We start from the raw sequence: 22,134 nt of genomic DNA, 5'->3' as shown, positions 1-22,134 counted from the left end.
CCGGGTCCTCGGTTCCCGCCGGCGCCATCTGAACCCCAATCACCCCTCGCCCCCCTAATCCCAGCACCTAGCCAATAGCCACCAGCCCCGTAGAAGTAACACCTCAATCACCCCATGCCCCTTCCTATATAACCCAGCACCTTTCCCTAATAAAGCGGAATTCTCCGGTGAATTGCTGCTGTGTCGCTCCTTTCCTTTCATTAGGTGCAGAATTCTGAGGAGCCCATACGGCCGCGCAAGCCACCACAGCGAAGATGCGGAAGGCCCAGGAACAGCACGGAGTCCTCGTCGTCAGGGGGCCTCGGACCCCGCCACGGCGGCCCGCTGCGCCTGGCCCGGCAGCGCGGACGCGACTCCGCGCGTGACGAGCGTGCAGCCGCGGCCCGTGAAGGCGCGGAGGATCCTCAGGCAACGGCTCGGGGGCGAAGAGCGCCACAGGGATGAACGCCCCCACGTCTCGGTGATGCTACGGGGGGGACCCTAAAAGGCCACGGGGTGCAATGCACTTGGTTGAAAGGCCAGGCGGGGACCTGCCACCCGGGTACCACTACTGGCCCACCGGCCCCGCCCCCCCGCCTGCGCGCTCCCCGCCCGGCGCGGATTCCCAGAAGCCCCTGGGGCGCGGCTCTGTCCCGTGAAGGCCTGTATTTCCGCTCAGGTCTGGCCCCTCTGTCGACAGCTACCCCGGCGGCCGCGACCCGGAAGGACCGGGAGCGGCCGGACTGGGGCCGACCGGCGCGTGTGGACTCGGGGCGGAGCCGAAAGGCGCGCCTAGGCCCCGGCCGGGACTGCGGGTCCCAGAGGGCGTTGCGGCGGGCGGGCACGCCCACTTCCGGCCAGCCGGCCGCCCGGTTCCTGCGTGCAGGTCGGGGGCGGCCGCCGGGGGCGGGGCGGGGCCGCCGGCGCCGGACCTGCCGGGGGTCCGCGCGCCGCGGTGACATGCGGGGGACGGCGAGTGCGGGCGGGAGCGCAGGGGCCTGCGGGCAGGGGTCCCCGCCGCGGCGAGGCGGCCCCCGCACAAAGCCCGGGGCGAGCCGGGACCGGACAGCGGGGACCCCGGTCCCTTTCGGCCGCCCTGCCCGGGGAAGGCCGCGCGCCAGGAACGGCCTCCCATCCAAGGGCCTGCGAGCATCTGTGACCGTGGGGCCTGCGAACAGAGGTGAGGGTGACAGGTGGCCGGGCAGGGGCGGGGAGACGGGGACGAATCCATCCCCTCGGGTGCGGGGGAAGGTGGGGTCTTGGGGTTGGGGGCCTCCCGGGGCCCGGGTGCTAGTGAATGGCGTCCACGGGCCCTGAGGGTTGTGGATCCGGGGATTCCACAGAGGTCGCGAAGCCCAGCCTGAGTCAGAGCATCAGTCAGCGGTGAAGGGTAGGACCTGACCCTCCCGGGGTCACCCACGCAGGGAGATCCCTGTTTCCAATCTCCCAGAGAGCGGGAACCCCCTCCCGTCCCGCTGCAGCCCACGTCCCAGCTGCGCCTTTAAAAAGTGATTCCACCCTGCTCGCTCCAGCCTCTGATTCTGCACCTGCCGAAGCCCTTTCTGGTTTCTGGCTGTAGTTGAAGACTCGGCAGGAAGGGCTCGTTTCCAGGCTAGTGATTCAGGAGCTGGTGTAGACCTGGTCTGCAGCCACTCCACTCTCCTCCCCCAGCTCTGCCTTGCAGGGACGCCGCCCTTCGCCAGGAGCGGAGGTACAAGCAGGAGACAGCGGGGACGGGAGTGGGACCGAAAGCCGTGTCCCAGGTGAGCTGACATTTTCTCTCCTCCCTGAAATGCCTTCTTGTTTTCCAAGACCTAATGTTTATTCCTTTTTCAACGTTTTCAGTTTTAAGAGACCCGTCCTGGGAACTGGTTCCCATGTCTCACATTCTGGTGGGCGGCGGGCCTGCGGGGATCGCTAGCCCCGGGTGCTTCCCCCTCATCCCGCTCAGAGGTGATCCTCGGTGGGACCTTGGTTCGGCCCCTCCCTGTGCCCCTTTCCTCAGAGGCACTTTGACAGAGGTGAAGGGTACCCCTCGGGGCAAACACCCCACCCCACGTGGTGCATGTGCCTAGTTGGCTTGATACCCGCTTTGCGCCAGCGCCTGGAGGAACAGATGGTTTCCGGCAGCCGGGTCCCTGCTCCCGGCAGCTCGCAGCTCCTTGGTGGAAAGTCATGGAAGCAAGCAAGGTTCTAGAGTTCAGGCGCGTGGACCCCGCGCTGTGGGCGGAATTGGCTTATAGCCTCTGTGGGGAAGGGGAGGGAGGCCGCCGAGGAGGTGTTTTTGAACCTTGTTTTGAAGGCAGGCAGAGGGGGCGTTGGGCAGTATCAGGCAACACGAAAGGCTGTCTTTTCCCTCTTGACTGTGTGGCTTCTTGAAATGCTAATAAATTGTTTTGTTTGCTTCTGTCAGCTTGTCTCGTAAATACACAGCTCACGAGTACATGCACTGGGTCCCCCTGCCCCCCCAGATGCTTCTAAGCAGGTCACCCGTGATCACGTTATCAAGTGCAGGACTCAGTCCTTAGTCTGTCTTGACTCATGGGCATTTGAAACAGCTCTGGGCTTAACAAACTCTCCGAGGTGGCAGATGTAAACGAGCTGCAGCTTCTCCCCTCTGTGCCCTAGAGCTAACGCAGCGCAGACAGTAGTACACGAATGGCTGGGGCTGTGTTCCAATAAAACCATGTTTACAGAAGCAGCTGGCTGCCACCGTCTGACTTAGCCGTCGGCCAGTGGTGGGCGCTAATCTCCCTCGGCTTCCAGGATGCACACTCACCCGGCTCCCCTCTCACCTTCCTGGCCTCTCAGGTTTTCCTGCAGTTGCAAGTTCCTCCTCATCTCCCTGACCTGCAGCTGTCGGTGTGTCTCGGGGCTCTGGTGCTGTCCCTCTGTACCTCTTCCCCTGGGAGTGCAGCCTGTTCTTGTCTGTGAAACAGAGCCCTGTGTTGGCTGCCCCCAGATTGACCTTCCCGGCCCAGCCTCCCCTCGGAGCTCCAGGCCTGTGTCCAGCTCGGCTCCTCCACTGCAGTGTCGACTAGGTAACCCACACTTCTCATCCAGACCCGAATTCCTGAGATTTCCCCCGAGACCGACCCCCCCAAAACAACTCCTTAAAGAATTTTTTTCCATAAAATGCTTTACATTTTTTCCTGTGAAATAATTAGCTCCAAGTATTTTTCTGTAAGGGTAAAGTTGCTTGTTTGTTTGTTTTTAATGTCTTTAGATGGTCTTTGTTAAGAGTTGGGACAGGAACTGTACCCATGTGTGTTCTCTGTGAAGTAGTGGCCTATTGTGAAGTCATTTGCAAGTCTGCACATTCCCATGAAGGCAGCGGGAACGGGAATGGGACCAGCACCTCTGGGAGTGGTCTGTGCCCTCTTGACAATCCCTAACTGAGCCAGGTAGCAGTTAGAGGACATTTTGCTGGAAGCCACACTATCTGGTGGCTCCTGCTTCGCTGTCAGGACGAATGGATATCCAGTGTTATTGCTGTGGTCAGAGTGGAACCTTCCAACTAAGGCCAGGTGTGGCGGCTACGCGTGTGGACAGTGGGGCCACAGGGCTGGGTTCAGACACTGATGCTGGCATTTAATTGCTGTGCAGCCACAAGGCAACTTAAACGGCCCCATCTCCGTCATCAGTGGAGACGGGGATGGCGGTGCCCGCCTTGTGGTTCTCGTAAGGCTCTTCTAAGCTAGTAGGAGTGCCGCCTGAAGGAAAGCGCCACACGGACTGAGGCTGAGTGGGTGTCCGCTGGCAGCGTCCTGTGCCACTGTGATTGTTCTAGAAACTTACAGCCCCGTCCTTGGTTGACATGCATTAACAGAGCCAAAAATAGTGTTGGACAGGAGTTGGCAGACTGGTCCGCGGGCCAGGTCTGGCCCACTACCTCTTTTTGTAAAGCTCATGAACTACAAATGGTTTTTACATTTTTCAGTGGTTACAAAAAAAAAAGTCAAAGAAGAACAGTGTTTTCGGACATGGAAATTATATGAGGTTCACCTTTTGGTGTCCATTCAGTTGCCTTTCCAAGCACACTTTGTTTACATGTCCTCTGGGGCCACTGCTGTGCCCCAAGGGCAGAGGTGAGTGGCTGCGACAGAGGCTGTCTGGCCCACACAGCCTAAAATATTTACTCCCTGGCCCTTTACGGAAAGACTTGGCTGGCCCTGGTGCAGAGGCTGAGCGTAGACTGTTCAGTCACACTCTGCGGTTCACAGCCCCGGCTCTGCACAGGACTGTGATCTTGGCAAGTCAGAGCTGTTTCCTAATCTGCAAAATGGGACTAGCAGTGGGCTAACTTGGGATTATTGTGAGGATGAAGCAAGCTTAAGCGCAAGTATGCAGAGCTGTGGGGTGTATTGTTGGTGCTGTGAGTGTGACTGTTACAGCAGAAGACATGTGCTGACTGAGTCCTTGAGAGCGCTGACACAGAGCACCACAGACGGGCGCTTATGAACAACACATTTACCGCTCACGGTTCCGGAGCAGGGAAGTCCACGATCATGGTGCCAGCAGATTCCACGTGGGCGCTGGTGAGGGCCCGCCTCTCGGCTCATAGACGGCGCCTTGTCTCTGTGTCCTCGCACGGTGGCCGGGGCCCGGGAGCTCTCCAGGGCCTCCTTTACAGGAGTGCTAACCCCATTCAGGAGTGGTCACCCTCATGACCTGAGCACCTCCCAAGGGCCTTAGGATTTCCACGTGTGAATGGGGGGGACACGGGCATGCAGCCCCCAGCACTGACCGAAGTCACTGACCCTGTACATGAAGGGCAGTCTGTATAAACCCAGGAAATGCCTTAGAGGGCGTGCACATACTGCTCATGTTGGATCCCTCTGGAAATGGGGTCAAGAGGCGGAGAAGGGACGGTTCCCATAAGAGAAAGAGAACTGAAAAGCCCAGGTGCCAAGTATAAGAAAATACTGGAACTTAGACTCCCTTTAGGAGCCCCAAATTAGTTTTCTTACCATTAACCAAGCAGTAGCAAATGCTAGAAGGGGCCTTGTTTTCTCTTGCACCAACAGACTTACAGTTATTGTGAGATGCTATAAAGATGCTGTAAAGATTTTTTTTAAAGGTTATAATTAGTATACAATTTATGTACTACATGTAGTATGTAATGTGTTTCATAGTAAAGAAGGGTATCTAAAAAAAATGTGAAATACTTGACTATCTGAAAATAAGTGCAAAATGGGAGTGCCATTAGAATTGTTAGATGGGAATCTGGAAACCCATTTGTTAGCATTGGGTCCGAAGAGAGCGCCTCAGTCTTTGAACCCAAAGGAGAGTATTTGCACTGAAATGGTTTTTTTGTTGTTTTTAAACCGCCTTATTGAGGTATGACTGACATGTAAAAAGCTGCATGTTTGTAATGTGTGGTGGCAAGTTTGGGAAGTGTGCACGCATGAAACCACCACCGTCAAGGCCATATTACCCACCACCTTCCGAAGTTCCCTGCTGTCCCCTTTGTCATTGTCATTTTTGGTGGTAAGAGCACTTAACCTAAGATCTTCTCTCAGTAAAATATAAGAATTTACCAGTAGTGTTTGCTGTTGGTGCTGGGCTTCACATCAAACGTCTAGAATCAGCCTGCACAGCTGGGAGTCCATGCCCTTTGACCAGCCCACAGCCACCACTCCCCTGTGCTCCTGAGTGTCACCAGCTCAGGGTCCATGCGTAAGCGAGATCACGCGGCGTTTGTCTTTCTGAGTCTGGCCTGTCCCCCTTAGCGTACACGTGTGTTGAAGTGTTTGAGTCCCAGTTTTCTTGAAGGTTCCACTGCTCAGTCTTGCACAGTTTTCAGAATTTGAAAGTGTTTAACAAGTTGCTGGTGCAAAATGCAAGTGAAGCAGAGCTGCACAGGAACCACTGAGGAGCCAGAGGAGCTGTCCCACCCGCCCCTCGTTCCGCGGGCAGAGCCCCTTCTCTGCTCTCAGGCCCAGGGGCGCCAACGTGCAAGCTGCTGGTGCCTGCTTGAGACTAGCTTGCTCAGGTTGGCACGAGTCGGCCTTCTGCACGAGGCTCCCTGAGCAGTTCTTGGCGGTGTCCTGAAAGCGTCACCAGGTGTTTTCCTTGGCATGGGGTGTAGGAGAGCCATGCATCGGGCTTCCCGTCTCCAGATCAAGAGATCACTGGCAGAACCCTTTGACTTGTGTTTACCTAATTCGGTTAAAAATGTCCTCAAAGTTGATGTGGGTTAAATAACATTGATGGCATTTATTCAGACACCAAACGTGCAAGGACTGTTTGTTTCTGGCAGATTGTGTGAACCCTTAAACTGGAGGGTTCAGCTGTTGGTCAGGTCCCCAGAGCTGACATCCGGTCACCTCTTCGTGATGCCCCTAGTTCAGAGTGCTGTGTGTATGCCGTCGTGTTTAATCCTCTCCACCCAACAGGACGCTTCTGTGGACTTGCCCACCTTATAAGTGGGGAGCTGAGACACAGAGGTTTAGGGGTTTGGAGCTGCTAAGTGAAGGGGACTGACTTTAGCTTTTGGGGTGGTCGCACTGTTTTGCTGTTGTCTTGAGAATGTACTTTGAAAATCCCAGTCATTCAAATCTACCTTCTGTTAGCCGGATTCCTGGAGTCGGAGTTTGAACTGAGTAGATGTCTGAGATACATTGGAAAGTATGAGACTCGTACGCTGAAATCCTAAAAGCTCCGATAACAGTCGCCGGTGGTAGGTGAGTGGCGCACCTGCCGTCACACGCCCACCGCACGCCCTAGGCACCTCCCAGCCGCTCAGGGGCCTTTTGTTAACTAAAAGCTCTATGGTGCTTTTCATTCTTATTGTACATTCGTCTTTATTTCAGGAAAAAAGAATTTTCTTAGTTCTCTTTTAAAAAATGAACGCTCCCCATCTAGTGAGCACTGCAAGTAAAATGGAAACACTCAAAACCCAGTTTGCGGTGGAGTCCTTTTTGTCCCCCGGGGTTCACCAGGTTTATGTCCCCGCCCTTGCCTGGTCCAGGCCACCCCGTTGTCCTCAGCTTGGAACGTGTTCTGGGACCTGTCGTTCAGGCAACAGTGTGGCCTCCGTTCTCACGGTCCTGGGCGGATGTGTACCTGCCTCCTTCCACCTGCAGCAGGACTGCCGGTTCGCAGGGCAAGAGCCGCCTCCGTACTCGTCCCGCTTCTCTAGACCCTATCATGTAATGAGACAACCTCTCCGCTAATTCACTAGGTTTCCACATCCCCGGATAGTATTCCCGATATCTATGGTTCTTACCCAAAAAGAGGAGAAGGTGATCCTTAGGCCCCTGTGGTAGTCTGTGCAGGCTGCCACAGCAAAATCGCACGCACTGGGTGGCCCACACCGCAGACATTCCTGTCTCCAGTCCTGAAGTCTGGAAGGCCCAGGGCAGGGTATGGGCAGGGTGGGCGTCTCCTGAGCCCCCCTCCTTGGCTTGCAGATGGCCACCCCGCTGTCCTCACATAGGCTCTCCTCCATGCACCCACATCCCGAGTCCCTTCCTCTGGTCAGGACACCAGTCAGATTGGATCAGTGACTTCATTCCACCATATGACTTCATTTACCTTTTAATTATGCCTTTGAAGGCCCTCTCTCCAAATAGGGCCACATTCCGAGGTTCTGGGAGTTAGGACTTGAACACATAAATCTGGGGGCTGCAGTTGAGCCCATGACGACCCTCAGCGGTGTGGGGCGTGAGTCCCGGTCGACAGGAACACGGTTGTGTCCTTGCAGAGCTTGGTGACGTTCGGGGATGTGGCCGTGGAGTTCTCCCCGGAGGAGTGGCAGTGGCTGAGCCCCGCACAGCGGGCTCTGCACGGGAGCGTGATGCTGGAGACCTACAGGAGCCTGGCCTCGCTGGGTGAGGGCCTTCCCCGCCCCCCCCCCACCTCCCCGATGCCCTCCACCCCGTCAGCCCCGTGCCTTGCACTGTCCCTCTTCCCTCCAGCCAAGGCGGCTGCGTCAAGGCTGGACAGACCCCACAGCGTGACCGCCTCCTGTTTCTTGTGGATTCAGGACTCTGCACTTCTAAGCCTGACATGATCTCCTCTTTGGAACAGAAGAGGGAGCCCTGGACAGTGACGAGGAAGCTGACAAGAGGCCGGTGCCCAGGTGAGCCGGGGCCCTCAGGTGGGGTGAAGCCCCTGCCAGGCACAGCCTGGCCCTCAGGCGTGCAGGGCCGTCAGCAGACTCCCTGAGTCTCTGCGCCTGGAGCGGAAACGGCCTCTGGCGCCGGCGCCGCCCGAGTTCTCAGGCCCCGTCCCCCCTCTCTCCACGCCTCTCCTCTGCTCTGGGCCCACTTCTTCCCAGCTCCTTCCCAGATCCTTTGTCATTCAGACTTACATAGCCATCTCTGCTCTTTAAAAAATCTTTGCCTGATTCTGTGTTGTCTTTACTGCCTCATTTCTGTCTGATAAATGAGCGTTTCATTTATGGGGGCCTCTTACTGAGTCAGCTTTGAGGGAGGCCCTCAGGCCCTGGCTGGTGGGGGGAGCCATGCCGCTAAAGAATTAACTGCCTCACGGGGTTATGTTCATATCGTGCATAACTTAGAGCACGTGGAAACTGCTGTCCTCTGTCGGGTAAGTGGAAGCAGGGGCTTGGGAGGAAGAAGAAGGAAGATCACTCCCAGGTTCAAACTCTTTCAGAAACATTTGAATTAGGAAAAAGAGATTGGTGGGTGAGAGGTGAGTGGGTTGGGCCGTACGTGGACTTCCCCGTGTACACAGGCAGCAGGCAGTGGGGTGATCGGCTCTCAGAGGAAAAGAACCCTGGTTCACATTTAATGGAATATTCTTACAGATACTGTGATGATATTTATAGCATGTGGGAATACGGAGATTTCAACCACATCATTATTTCTGCAACAACAAATTAATCAAGTAAGACAAGGACTCGGGGGTTTGGTCTGGAGGTTCCTGTGGGAGGGGTGGCAGCAGTTTCTGAAGGGCTGAGACCCTCGTAAGACCTCTTATGCTCAAATCATACTTGAAAGGAAGAGTTTTTCTTGATGGGGCAGGACCGGTTGCTCAGTTATAAGCTGCGGTGACTCGCATGGGTCGTCACACGGGCAGGAGAACTAGGAGGGCATTTTGTGAACGTTTCCCACTTAGCATCCTACTAAGTCACATCCTCCGAACTAGTTTTATGCAACAAAACGGGTTTTCTCCTTCTCTCAACCCTTCATCTCTTGCTGAGGTTCTAGTTGATCATGAAGACTTGTACTTTTAAGGCCGGGATCTGAACTTCTGTTAGTTAACTCTGTAATAAAACAGGAGGCATTGTTAAAAAAAAGAGAGAGCTAGAGAAGAAACTTTTTTCAAAATAAAGAGCCCACGTGGTTTTATTTAATGCTGAAATAAGGACCGTACGGACTTTTTCTCCTGTGGCCTTTCCTCCCCCTTCGTCCGTATTGGCCGCATTCGTGTTAGACTCGAGGGTTTGTGCATGGCCGTGTCCCTGGCTCTGCAGCCTCTCCTCCTGGACCAGACGTGTGGGGATCGTGCAGGGGAGAAAGCCACACTGTATCCTTTAGAACTCAACACACACCAGGGGATGGAAGGTTGGTTAGTCATATAAGAAAAGCTTTCAAACCATGCTTTTTTGTGGATTTTTATTCATTTGGTTACATTTTGGGAGTTTTCTTCATACTAATACATAGTAAAAGAGAATTTCACTTTTTCAATATCTTTCAGACTTGAAGGCTGCACCGGAGAGCAAGGCGTTGCCTGCACAGGCCTTGTGTGAGGAGAAGTCAGGCCAGGCAGTGACGGAGAGGCTCCCGTGCCCCACGTTAGGGGGATTCGATGCTCTGTTTGAGAGGCAGCAGGTAAGTCAGGAGGAAGCGTTAGTCCAGACAGCATCCTTCCTAGGGAAACCCTTCGCGAGGAAGGAGACCTTGACTGCAGTAAGCATGGGGGAAGTTCTGTGTGAATACACTGCTGGTTGTAGGCGGTTTCCTGCAGAACAAAGACCACACAGTCTTGATGCGCACAAGAAACGCAGGGAAGTTCGGTTCTGAATCATAAACACGTCTGCTTCATCAGAAACATTTGGCATGTGATGACTGTGTGAAAACTTTGAGCATGATCTCAGCCCCGTTTTCATTAAAGATGTTGTATGCGAAGAACCCTGCAGACTTGTTGCACACTGTGTATTGAAGGTGGGGAACCCCTCCGTCAGCATTAGGAAATTCACACTGTGTAAGTCCATTCCCCCTTACAAAATTACCACTTCTCCACAGGAGAAACAGATTCTCTTATTTCTCTCTCTTTTCCCAAACGTACTGTGTAACAGGCCTGAGCATTATGCGGTGTGGATCACTCAGTACTGAAGTGAGAATTCCCAGCACCTCTTCGCAGTGTGTAGACACAGCCCCCCGCCCCCGGTGCATTGCGGGTTCACCAGCGTAATTTGATCCAGGCATGTGTTTGTGCCGTTTCAGGGCTTGGCGACCACCGCGAACACGGCCCCGGGCTTCTCGCGGCCCCCGGGCCCCGGGGGGAGGAGGCTGTGGGCGAGCCCTGGAGGCCCGGCTGCGGCAGGTGAGCACGCCCTCCCCACATCTGAGCCTGTCTGCAGGGCCGCCGTTTTCCCTCCTCAATTTGAATCATGGGTGGGGAGGGCCCCCTGAAACTTCGGGCTGAATCTGTGTGGCGGTTCCCAAGGTAAGAATCCGACACTTGGAGGGCCGGCAGTTGGTACCTTCCTATGGCTGGGCATCTCGGACGCCTTTCACATGCTGCCCGCTTTCCTTCCGCCTCTTCGGATAATACGCTTTTCTATGAAACCAAGGGCCTTGTTCTCAATGTAAGGATGTCAAGCATATGACCAAACTCCACGTCTCTCCTGCGTGCAGGATGTTGTTTCTAAACCAGGTTTGGTGTCTGTACGGAGTGAGGCAGGGAGCCCTGGGGGGTGAGGAGAGGGCAGCGGCTGGCAGAGTGTAGCTTCTGCCCAGGAGGCTGAGTCCTCACAAAACCACCGGGTTCCTCCAGATCTAGAGCAAACCAAGCTCTGGGATTTCAAGTTACTCTCTTTCCTCCTCTGCTCCCCTTTCCTGAGTGATAAGTCATCCCCTGAGGTGCTTCTCCTCTTCTGAGTCACCCAGACGTGCTGCTCAGTTCCTTCGGTGACCTTGTCCTGACCCCTATGTACTTGGAGGGGTCTCCCAGAGGCTTACTGTCCCGCGATCACATGGCCCACTCACTGTGTCACACACCTGTTCCTGTAAGAACCACGCATTGAAAATTATTTTCGGGAGCCACTCTGCTTGCCATTAGCAGGCAACTGGAGAAAATGAATTCACACATATGTTGTCATTGTCAATAATTACTCTAATGGAGGGCATAAGACACATTCATGGATGACTTGCATGCAATAGAGTTTGCAAAATTTCTAGTGGTGTAACCCCGGTGACAGGCTTCCCAGGAGCTTCCTGTTTCAGTGGCACAGGGTGGCACAAGTCAAACTGCAAGAAGATGTAAGTGGAGGTGTCTTCTCTTTTGATACATGAGGACAGGAAAAGAAACTTCTTAAGAAAGCAATGGTTTGTAGAAAATGTAACCTTACCCCATTTGGGAAAATAATAGAAAATCATGACCATAATTACAATATGGTAACAAGGCACCTTCAGACCTCTTCCCAGCGTGATGAACACATTTTCCAGGTAGTAGGAATGATCGTTCAGTCATGCGTGCAGTTGTTTTTCATCTGCTAAGTTCTGAAAGCTTTGTTTGCTTTCGGCAGTTCTAGGAATGACTAGATGATTAGATGTATTGTATATTTTGATGAAAATGTTTATTGGTATGAAGGATTGTAGCCTGAAGTTATTTTTCTTAATTGTCAAAGAGGTTGAATACTTTCCCTACGTTTGGTTATCCTCTTTATCTTTTTGCAAGATGTCCCTCATTTATAACATTTCTCTATTCATGTCTTAATGTGTTCTTAACAATCTCAGTAATTTTTCAATATAAACATACTGATTCTTTGATGTATTGTCTTAAACAATTTTTCACATGTGGTTATGAATTGTTTTAATTAGGTGCTTTAAAATTGTGATATGTATGATTAAAAAAAGTCTAACATATTTATTTTATGAGTTCTATTTGTGGCCTTAGAAACTTGATACATACAGTTTACTTCATTTTTTTAATGGCAGTCTAGTACGGACATTCCATAAGTTGCTCAACTGATTTACTGTTGAGGACATTTGAACATTTAGGTCTTTTCCAGTATTTACCTAAAATAAATAATGGTTTGTACATATCTCTTTGCATGATCAAAGTATACTTTTTTTTTTAAGTTTCATGGGTATAGTGCTATGCCTACTTCCCCAATGGTATTTTGTATTTTTTTAAATTATTGCTAAGCTGTTGGGTGAAAACTGATATTTTTTTTTTGATCATCATTACTCTAGCTGCTTGTAATGTTGAGAATATATGCAGTTTAAATCCCTTTACATTCATATTCTGTTAATGATGCCTTTCTGTGGGGTCATATTTCCTTCCCTTTATATGACATGAGTATAAATCCTTTTTATAAATGTGATATATTTTGATCCTAGTTTGTGTGGTCTGTGAGTTTGCACATGATGTTTCTCTATATACAGTAGATTAAGTTGGGTGGTGTCTTCATTTACAGAGGCATTCACTCTGCTGACTTTTAGAGGCATTCACTTTGTTTCACTCATACTTTTTTCTATTATTAATAGATGTATTATTCCCATTTGAACTACATAACAAATTTGTTTGGCCTTACTTCTGTAACCTAATTTAGTTTCTTTTGCTCTCTTCCTATCCATGAACACAGAATGTCTTTCCATTTATTTAGGTCTTCACTGCACTCAGCAGTGTTTTGTAGTTTGTAGCATAAGATCTTGCACCTCCTTGGGCAAATTTATTCCTAAATAACTTGTTCTTCCAATGTCATTTTTCATGGAATTGTTTCCATAATTTCCTTTTCAGATTGTTGATTCCTAGCGCATAGAAATACAACCGATTTTTGTGTGTTGATCTTGTATCCCACAATTTTGATGAATTGATTTATTCTAATCCTTGTGGATGTTTTAGGGTTTTTCTACATATGGGATCATGTCATCTGCAAATATAGCTTCTCTCTAATTTGAATGACTTTTATTTCTACTTCTAACTGCTCTGGCTAGAACTTCTAGGACAGCATTAAATAGAAGTGAAAGCAGCCATCCCTGACTTTTTACTGATCTGAGAGGGAAAGCTCTCACTGTTTACATGTCATTAGACAAAGGCTTTATTTTCCTTTTTGAAACCAACATTTAACTCTGTCTGAATCATCTCCCTAATCCCACTGTCATCTACATATATTTACTGCGTTTTAACTGTACACACACAGATTTTTGGTCCATGCTAAGTAATCCAGCAAAAGGATTTCAGAAATATTCAGTCCTCCTTGTAAGCCCAGAGTCTGAGATCAGACATATACTTGTTCAGTAGTGTACATATATAATTAAATACAATATTAGTACTCACCATCTGTATGCAAACAGTCTCCTCAAAATGAGAAATTAAATTGCAAGGCCCTACCCACTAATAAGTGGCCAAAGAAGTGAGGATTTTGTCCGTCTTGTGGAGGCAAGCAGGTGAATGTAAACGTGACTTTATGTGGCCAGTGAGCTTCAGCTATCAATTGCAATGTAGGTTTTGAAATTAAATAAGATATGGTTAACAGAAACACCATCTTCTGGTTGTAGGGGAATGACCAGGCTTTCAGGTAATCCTGATGAATGCTCCAGAATGCATTGTCTACTTCGTGCTTTGGCAAACTTTTTGGAACAACTTCTGTGATGTGATGACTGCTCTGACATTGGAGCAGGACACATGGTGTGAGAGAAGTTGAAGGCAATGACTGTCATGGCCTATACTTTTAGGTGGTGTGATTGCAGAACTATTTTCCTTACTCTTCGACATGGAACTGATTCCACATACATTTAATAATTTTTTTCCTGCTCACATCTGTTAGGTTCCTGTATGAATTCACTCCAGGGTCTTCTCACTTATATTATAGACTGCTGTCTACATGTTTTAGAGGTGCATAATTTTATGTGGTTTAATTAGGTCTTAATTCACCAATTAGTGAATTCATTCACAATTTTCTTTTTAGCAGATTCCATTTTTCCTAACATGATAAAGGAAATGTTGTTGTTTTTATATCTTTCAGGCCAACAATCTACATATGAGACCCAGGAATTATTTCCAAAACAGGATTCATTTGCTTCAAATATTAACTTGGAGTGTTCTGTTTTCAGAGAAGACTGGGATTCTGAGTGTGTGTTTGAAAGGAAGCTGGTAAGTCAGGAAACACAATTCAGGCAACAAACAGTCATTCATAACAAAACCCTATCTAAGGAAAGAGAGCATATATATAAAAAATCTGGAAGATGGTTCCATTTGGACATTTCAGAAGAGAGAGTTCATAATCATGACTCAGTTAAGACAAGTTTCCCCAAAAATCCATTGGTAATAAAACATACAGGAATCTATGTAGGAAAAAAACTTTTCAAATGTAATGAATGTAAGAAAACCTTCACCCAGAGCTCATCCCTTACCGTTCATCAGAGAATTCATACTGGAGAGAAGCCCTACAAATGTAACGAATGTGGGAAGGCTTTCAGTGATGGTTCGTCATTTGCTCGGCATCAAAGATGTCACACTGGCAAGAAACCCTATGAATGTATTGAATGTGGGAAAGCCTTCATACAGAACACATCTCTTATTCGTCACTGGCGATATTATCACACTGGGGAGAAACCCTTTGATTGCATTGATTGTGGGAAAGCCTTCAGTGATCATATAGGACTTAATCAACATAGGAGAATTCATACCGGAGAGAAACCCTACAAATGTGATGTATGTGACAAATCCTTTAGGTATGGCTCATCCCTCACTGTACATCAAAGGATTCATACTGGAGAAAAACCATATGAATGTGATGTTTGTAGAAAAGCCTTCAGCCATCATGCATCACTTACTCAACATCAAAGAGTGCATTCTGGAGAAAAGCCATTTAAATGTAAAGAATGTGGGAAAGCTTTTCGGCAGAATATACACCTTGCTAGTCATTTGAGAATCCATACTGGAGAGAAACCCTTTGAATGTGGGGAATGTGGTAAGTCCTTCAGCATCAGTTCACAGCTGGCCACTCATCAGAGAATTCATACTGGAGAGAAGCCCTATGAATGTAAGGTTTGTAGCAAAGCCTTCACCCAGAAGGCTCACCTTGCACAGCATCAGAAAACTCATACAGGAGAAAAACCATATGAGTGTAAGGAATGTGGTAAAGCCTTCAGCCAAACCACACACCTTATTCAACATCAGAGAGTTCATACTGGGGAGAAACCCTATAAATGTATCGAATGCGGGAAGGCCTTTGGTGATAACTCATCCTGTACTCAACATCAGAGGCTTCACACTGGCCAAAGACCTTACGAATGTATTGAATGTGGGAAGGCATTCAAAACAAAATCCTCCCTTATTTGTCATCGCAGAAGTCATACTGGAGAGAAGCCTTATGAATGTAGCGTGTGTGGCAAAGCCTTCAGCCATCGTCAGTCTCTTAGTGTACATCAGAGAATTCATTCTGGAAAGAAACCCTATGAATGCAAGGAGTGTAGGAAAACCTTCATCCAAATTGGACACCTCAATCAACATAAAAGGGTCCATACTGGAGAGAGACCCTATAACTATAAAAAAAGCAGAAAAGTCTTCAGACAGATGACACACTTTGCTCATCAGAGAATTCATACTGGAGAGTCATCAGCCTGCCCTTCTTTACCATCTACATCAAGTCCTGTGGGTCTGTTTCCCAAATTTCTCTGGAATCCATCCTCATTCCCATCACCATAGTCTCAACATCATTATTTCAGCTAGTCTATTAGTTGAAAAACTGGTCTCTCAGTTGTTTTTGTTTTGAGTGTTGTTTTTGTGCTTTACAAGTTCTTCATATTGGGGTCAGATTGATTTTTTAAGTTTAAGTGTAATTCATTTGTTTCTTGTGTAAAACCTTGTGTTCCAGTCTCTTGAACAGGTGAACAGATAAGATGTGCTTAGCACAATGCCTGGTCCAGACTAAGTATTGGTTAATTTTAGCTCTTTTAAAAACATTTTTTGGGGACAATGAAGTTACCATAGCCAGCTCTGAATAAAAATGATGCATACAGTGAGGTTAAGAGAAACCAGTTTACATTAGGAACAAAAGTTTCAAAGTAGACAGGTTTAGCCAATGTTGGTTTAAAACTTGATTCCATGGCGGTGTGGCTCTCCATCTCATCTGCGTATGTAAGGTGATAAGACCTTGTTGGTGAGAAAATTCACCTTTCCTGTACATCTGACAGTCTTAGAAACTGTGTAGAGAAAATGGGTGAGTAGGTTGCCTGCAACAAAAGAACTGAAACAATCAGAAAAATGCAAGATGTATATGCATAAAGTCACAACTACTGACATGCTACTTAAGAATTGAAAAGTGTGGCAACATTTGCTATTTATTGTTACCTGAACTTTTGAATAAATTCTGTTAACCTTTCAAGGACAGTTCACCTTAAGGTAAGTTGATCTAGAGTAGTTGTCAGCAAACTGTAACTTGTAGCCAAAGTCTCACTGTGTTTTGTATGGCCCATGATGTCAATTTTTACAAAAATTTTAAATGGTTGAACAGGTGAATAGAATTATTTTATGACAATATGAAATTATATTAAATTTGCATCCAAATAAAGTTTTATTGGTTCACAGCCACACTCATTTGCAGATTACCTATAGCTGCTTTCATGCTACAATGGCAGTTTAGTAGGCACAACAGCGGCAATGTGGCCTATACAACCAAATATGTGCTATTTACCCTTTTACAGAAACAGTTTGCCAACCCCTGCTTTAGAGAAGATGCAGAGTTCTGATTATTCTTATGAAGGTAATACAACTCAGATCAAAAACAAAAACTATAAAGCAGTTTCTGAATAGAGGAAAATTATTGAATTGTATTAAACAATAGGAAATGTCAATAAAAGGAACATATTTTTCCAGATGTATGCAGTGCTATGAAAATGTTTGTAAATTGTCACCACAATGAAGTCCCTGTAGAATACATTTACTTACACAGTTTTTGTTGAAACAACATAAGGAAAAATAATTTGGCCATCACAGCAGGACATTGTTGGACGAGGACATGTTGAAGTTTCTTTGCATTTGAGATGTGGTATGTTCGATTTGGTGATAAGGTTGGGTTTTCATTATTGGGGAAATGATGTTTTGATAATTGGTTATCCACTTTCAAAAAAAAACATTATAATACAATTGTATTTTAACTTCTCCGAAATAATAGGTAAGAGGCAAACATGGAAAAATGGAAGGCTTTACTGAGTAGGATGTGGAGTCCGGAAGATGTTAGGAAGAGAGTGAGTTAGCCTGCACAAAGATGTAAAACTTCAGCGTGGTGAGAGGCACTGAAAAGATGTAGAAGACAATTGACAGAAAATATATATACAGCTTATATGAAAAGAGTGTGTCATTTAGAAACAAAGTGCATTGTGCACGCACCAGCGCATACCAACAGGTATGTCACAGTTGAAGAGTTTAGATGAATAATTTGTGAAGTTTAACCTCACCAATCAGAAAATTAAAAATTAATTTTCTTGGCTCTCAGATTAAAATCTAAGATTTGGATAAAATCCAGTACTGATATCAGCGTGGGAAAACAGGTAGTTGTTCACTAGCAATGTAAATGTGACTACTGCCCTTTTGGGTGGCAGCATGCCCTGACCTGTCAACATTATAAATGTATCTTCCTTTCAAAAGAGTAGTTCTAGCTCTGGGAATTTTATCCCTTTGGAATGAATAGGTAGATGTAAATAATGTTTATTGCAGAATTGTTTTAGTTATGACAAATAGAATTTTAGTGCTCTGCCAAGCAGATGGATTCAATTGTGCTTATTCAATCCTGTATGATCCAGTTAGTAGAGAGAGGTTAAGCTGTGTGTATGCTTCTATGCAGAGTTGTCCGTCCACAATATGTTAAAATACGTGATTTGCAGAAGCTTATGTATAAAATGATCTTGTAGTCATAAAAGTCAAAATTAATATTGAATATATGTGTATATATTTGCGTATGAGTATATATGTCTATATTTTTTTCAGTATGTATGTTGAAATCAGTTTTTGTCTTTAACACAAACACTTGTCCTAACTCTACTGGCACTTCCCTTTCTTCATTCCGTGTAATTTTGGCGAGCTGCTGGTTATACGTGGTTACAGTTAAGCCAATCAGATTTGTCATTCTTTGTCCTTTGATTGTAGACACAGGGACAGGAGCAAAGCCAATATCCAGCTTTAAGTGAGTGTTAAGCTTTAAGTTTAAGTGTTAAGGCTGATGTTTTCTCTCAGCATTCATTTTAATTGGTTAGGCCCTTGCCAGGTAAGTGGGGAACACCACTCCTGGACTGGCAATGGCTGTAGTCAAGTCAGTCCTTTGGCTGCAACCTGAAGATTTCTGCATCTCTGCCTATCACTCTAATCCATTAAAGTGATTCCTGCTTCTTACGTCCTAGTTTCGTTTAGTTCTTTACATTTGTGAAGTACTCTTACAATCTTTAACTTCAAATTTCAAGTTAATCATCCCTTTGTTTTTGACTGAAGAAAGCTGGCCCCTATAGAAACTGCTGCTGGAGAATGAGTGTCAGACCGTGGTTGTGTGATAAGGGTTGCTTACCGAATGAGACTGAAAGAGAAATTTGCAATCCTATTTTGTATTAGGAAAGTATATTCATGATCTGGCAGGATCCTAAGTCCATTGTGCAGTAGGGGCTGGATGGCTTTTAATAAAAACTAATGGTGCTACTTCTAAAAGTATATGCAATGCTTGTTTAAATGAAATTAAAGGTAAAAGACCACTTGAAATTCTGACCTGGGCAAGAGGGTGAAATCAGGGCCTTTTTATGGTTGCATTGGAAATCCTCTTGTATTGCCTCTGACCTTGGGGCTGCAATGGGGAAAGCCAGATGCAACCGTAGGTCCAGTTGGTTGCTGAGCGATGGTAAGAGCTGGGTTCCTAACCTTGCCACTTCTCTTTACTGAAATTTAAATATTGGGGAAGATTTCAATCCATGTTATTGGGATGGGGCTATCATGAAGGATTCAAGCATCTTAGAAATGTTAAGAAACCTAAAAACTTAAAATCTTAGGAAACCTCCCTGCTAATTCTCCTTGCCATAACTCTCATGTGATAGAAAACTCTTGAAAATTGAATCTGCTCTTCTAGTCCCACCGTGATTTCTTGGTAACCCAAATCTGAATTTAATGTGACCTGTAGTGTGACATGCAGAAAGATAGGGATTAATCTCATTTAGAAATACTTAATATCTTTACTAAGTATACCATAAAAGATCTGAGGAACATTTTTGGAAATCTATTTCAAGGGCTAGAAATTACTTTGCGTAATACATAAGGTCTTGAAGGAATTCAGGAGTTTATAACGCTGAATTGGGTCATTTATGTCTGTCCTCCTGACTCATCTTTTCCTTTGTCGGGAAGTCTTTCCATGTAGCTTTTCCATATTCTTTGACACCAGCATCTTTAAATTTTCCTTACGTCCCTTCCTTAAAGTATGGGGACTGCTCATGACAGTGATTGCATTAGGAAGGTGTCTTCTCTGCTGAATTACAGCATGGCATGCATAGTAGCTGAATTCGAGGGCAGTGGTTAACCGTGAGAAGAGACTAAAATGGTCACAATAAACTTCAAAACTCCAAGAATGTTCTGATATCTGACATTTCCACTGTATTTAATAATTGATCCCTAGGATTGAAACTGCACGAAGGTTTTAATTAAAAACACTCCATCGCATGACCTTCAAGTCCACATTGACTTGAGTCAATGGAAAGGAGACTGACTACTCTTGAGTGACTGTAACAAAGATCACTATGAATGTGTCCACTGAGTTCCCAAGAGACTGCACTTACGCAGAGTGACAGTTTACGAGGGAATTTTTGTCTAGTGTAGCTTACAGCAGGTCCAGTGACCACAAACCCATACTCTGGTGATTTTCCAAGAGTCCTGGGTATGTATTCGTCAATGATATCTATGATGGGACTAGACGATTGCCAAAGCCTGTGCTTCCTTTTCTATCCTCTGGAATTGCTTCTGGAATGTGACTGCCCAGGCACACCCTGCATTACTTGGCCTTATTGTTTCCAGTTGTGTCTATTCTAATGTATGTCACTTGGGGCTTGGTTATTAAGAGGATGTGCTGTCCAGCTGGGAGAAGAATCTTAATCATATGGAATGGCAGGACTGCAAGATGGAAGAACTCTTGGCCCTTAAAGTACTATTTGTAGGAAGACCACCAGTCACCCAAAAACACCACCAATGAATTATGTGAATGCAAAATAAACATGTGTTAAGGTAATTACACTTGGATTTTAATCATGATAGCAGCTACTGTAATTCTAATTAATACAGCATCTTTGGCTACTGATAGCATCCCTATTTTATTTATTTATTTTTATTTATTTATTTTTTTAGATAATTATTTTTTATTGAAGGGTAGTTGACGCACAGTATTACATTACATTAGTTTCAAGTGTACAAGACAGTGATAAAACATTTATATACATAATTCTAGGTTCCAGCTATCACCCTACCAAGCTGTTACAATATCTTGACTATATTCCTTATGCTATACATTACATCCCGGTTACTTATTTATTTTACCATTGGAAGTCTGTCCTTTTTTTTTTTTTTTTTTTTGTGAGGGCATCTCTCATATTTATTGATCAAATGGTTGTTAACGACAATAAAATTCTGTATAGGGGAGTCAATGCTCAATGCACAATCATTAATCCACCCCAAGCCTAATTTTCGTAGGTCTCCAATCTTCTGAGGCATAACAAGTTCTTACATGGAGAACAAATTCTTACATAATGAATAAGTTACATAGTGAACAGTACAAGGGCAGTCATCACAGAAACTTTTGGTTTTACTCATGCATTATGAACTATAAACAGTCAGTTCCAATATGAATACTCATTTGGTTTTTATACTTGATTTATATGTGGATACCACATTTCTCTCTTTATTATTATTATTTTTAATAAAATGCTGAAGTGGTAGGTAGATACAAGATAAAGGTAGAAAACATAGTTTAGTGTTGTAAGAGAGCAAATGTAGATGATCAGGTGTGTGCCTGTACACTATGTGTTAATCCAAGCTAGACAAGGGCAATAAAACATCCACGTATGCAGAAGATTTCTCTCAGAACAGGGGGGGTGAGGTTCTAAGCCTCACCTCTGTTGATCCCCAATTTCTCACCTGATGGCCCCCCTGCGACTGTGCCTGTCTTAGGTTGTTCCTCCCTTGAGGAATCTTACCCATCTCTGGCTAACCAGTCATCTTCCGGGGCCATACAGGGAAATGTAGAGTTGGTAAGTGAAAGAGAAGCCTTATTGTTTGAAATGGTTAGCTTTTTATTTCTTTGCATATTTATGCCCTGTGGCTTCTATGCCCAGCATCTGTCTTGAGGTATCTTTACCACTTGGAAGAATTATGATACTCGGTAAATTTGATATGAGGCACGAATTCTATTTAAGGGTTGTAATTAGGAAGGAAGAAGAAAAGCTATAGAAGTAGCAGCCAGAAGAAAACATGGGAAGACTGATTATTTCTTTGACATATCTTCTTGTAGAGTAACTTCAGCAAGTATAGGTTTTAAGCTACTACTTAAATTGCGCACACACATTAACATAATAGGAGTATAGTTACATAACCAAAGCATATCTGTAATTACCAGCCATCTCCAGTGAAACCAAGAAAACCAGTTAGGCACCTTAGGCATTTGTGAAAACTTATCTATGATATGGTGGATATTGTCCAACTGAACTTGAACAGTCTGAGAGAAATCAGACAAATTAAAACAACCCATTCCTGGGGAATGTTCACATCCCTTATGTTCTTTTAACAGTAAATAGTCTGTAGTTGTAAGATTTTGGAGCGCTACAATTTGCACTTCTCCTAATTCTTGGTTGAGTTCCAACAGTATAGATCCAGTCAAATTTGTTGTTTTACTGTATGCACAGGCCAGCTTAGATATCTCCTTCCTCATTCCCATGGCAAGTCCAGGAACTGGTGGGATGAGTGCATCTACAGCTGTAGCAGTGCGTGGATCTT

General features: G+C 46.2%; 1 protein-coding gene across 5 annotated transcripts; it reads left to right on the top strand.

Annotated features, from left to right (window-relative positions):
* Positions 1 to 463: 463 nt before the first annotated feature.
* ZFP28 (ZFP28 zinc finger protein) lies at positions 464 to 18,513 on the top strand. 5 transcript variants are annotated; one of them, XM_036926360.2, is made up of 7 exons: positions 464 to 1,159; positions 1,651 to 1,742; positions 7,688 to 7,814; positions 7,970 to 8,065; positions 9,649 to 9,782; positions 10,398 to 10,497; positions 14,147 to 18,513. In XM_036926360.2, exons 1-7 carry the CDS (start codon positions 940 to 942, stop codon positions 15,829 to 15,831), a joined length of 2,454 nt encoding a protein of 817 aa, XP_036782255.2. In that variant the 5' UTR covers positions 464 to 939; the 3' UTR covers positions 15,832 to 18,513. The 5 variants fall into 5 exon arrangements, 4 of the variants coding, with proteins under 4 accessions (XP_036782255.2, XP_036782258.1, XP_036782259.1 ...); XM_036926363.2 differs by lacking the exon at positions 10,398 to 10,497 and having other exon boundaries at positions 866 to 1,159; positions 14,147 to 14,467; XM_036926364.2 differs by lacking the exon at positions 14,147 to 18,513 and having other exon boundaries at positions 866 to 1,159; positions 10,000 to 10,493.
* The last annotated feature ends 3,621 nt before the right edge of the window (positions 18,514 to 22,134 follow it).

Source organism: Manis pentadactyla (assembly GCF_030020395.1).
Source record: "Manis pentadactyla isolate mManPen7 chromosome 15 unlocalized genomic scaffold, mManPen7.hap1 SUPER_15_unloc_1, whole genome shotgun sequence".
Taxonomy (NCBI): Eukaryota; Metazoa; Chordata; class Mammalia; order Pholidota; family Manidae; genus Manis; species Manis pentadactyla.
The sequence above is the reverse complement of the archived record's forward strand: the minus strand, read 5'-3'. Positions and strand labels throughout refer to the sequence as shown.

Coding starts and splice junctions, on each gene's coding strand:
- ZFP28 (XM_036926360.2), top strand. CDS start 940: ATGCGGGGGACGGCGAGTGCGGGCGGGAGCGCAGGGGCCTGCGGGCAG. Junction 7,815..7,969: donor CAGGAGCCTGGCCTCGCTGG/GTGAGGGCCTTC, acceptor TTGTGGATTCAG/GACTCTGCACTTCTAAGCCT. Junction 10,498..14,146: donor TGGAGGCCCGGCTGCGGCAG/GTGAGCACGCCC, acceptor TATATCTTTCAG/GCCAACAATCTACATATGAG.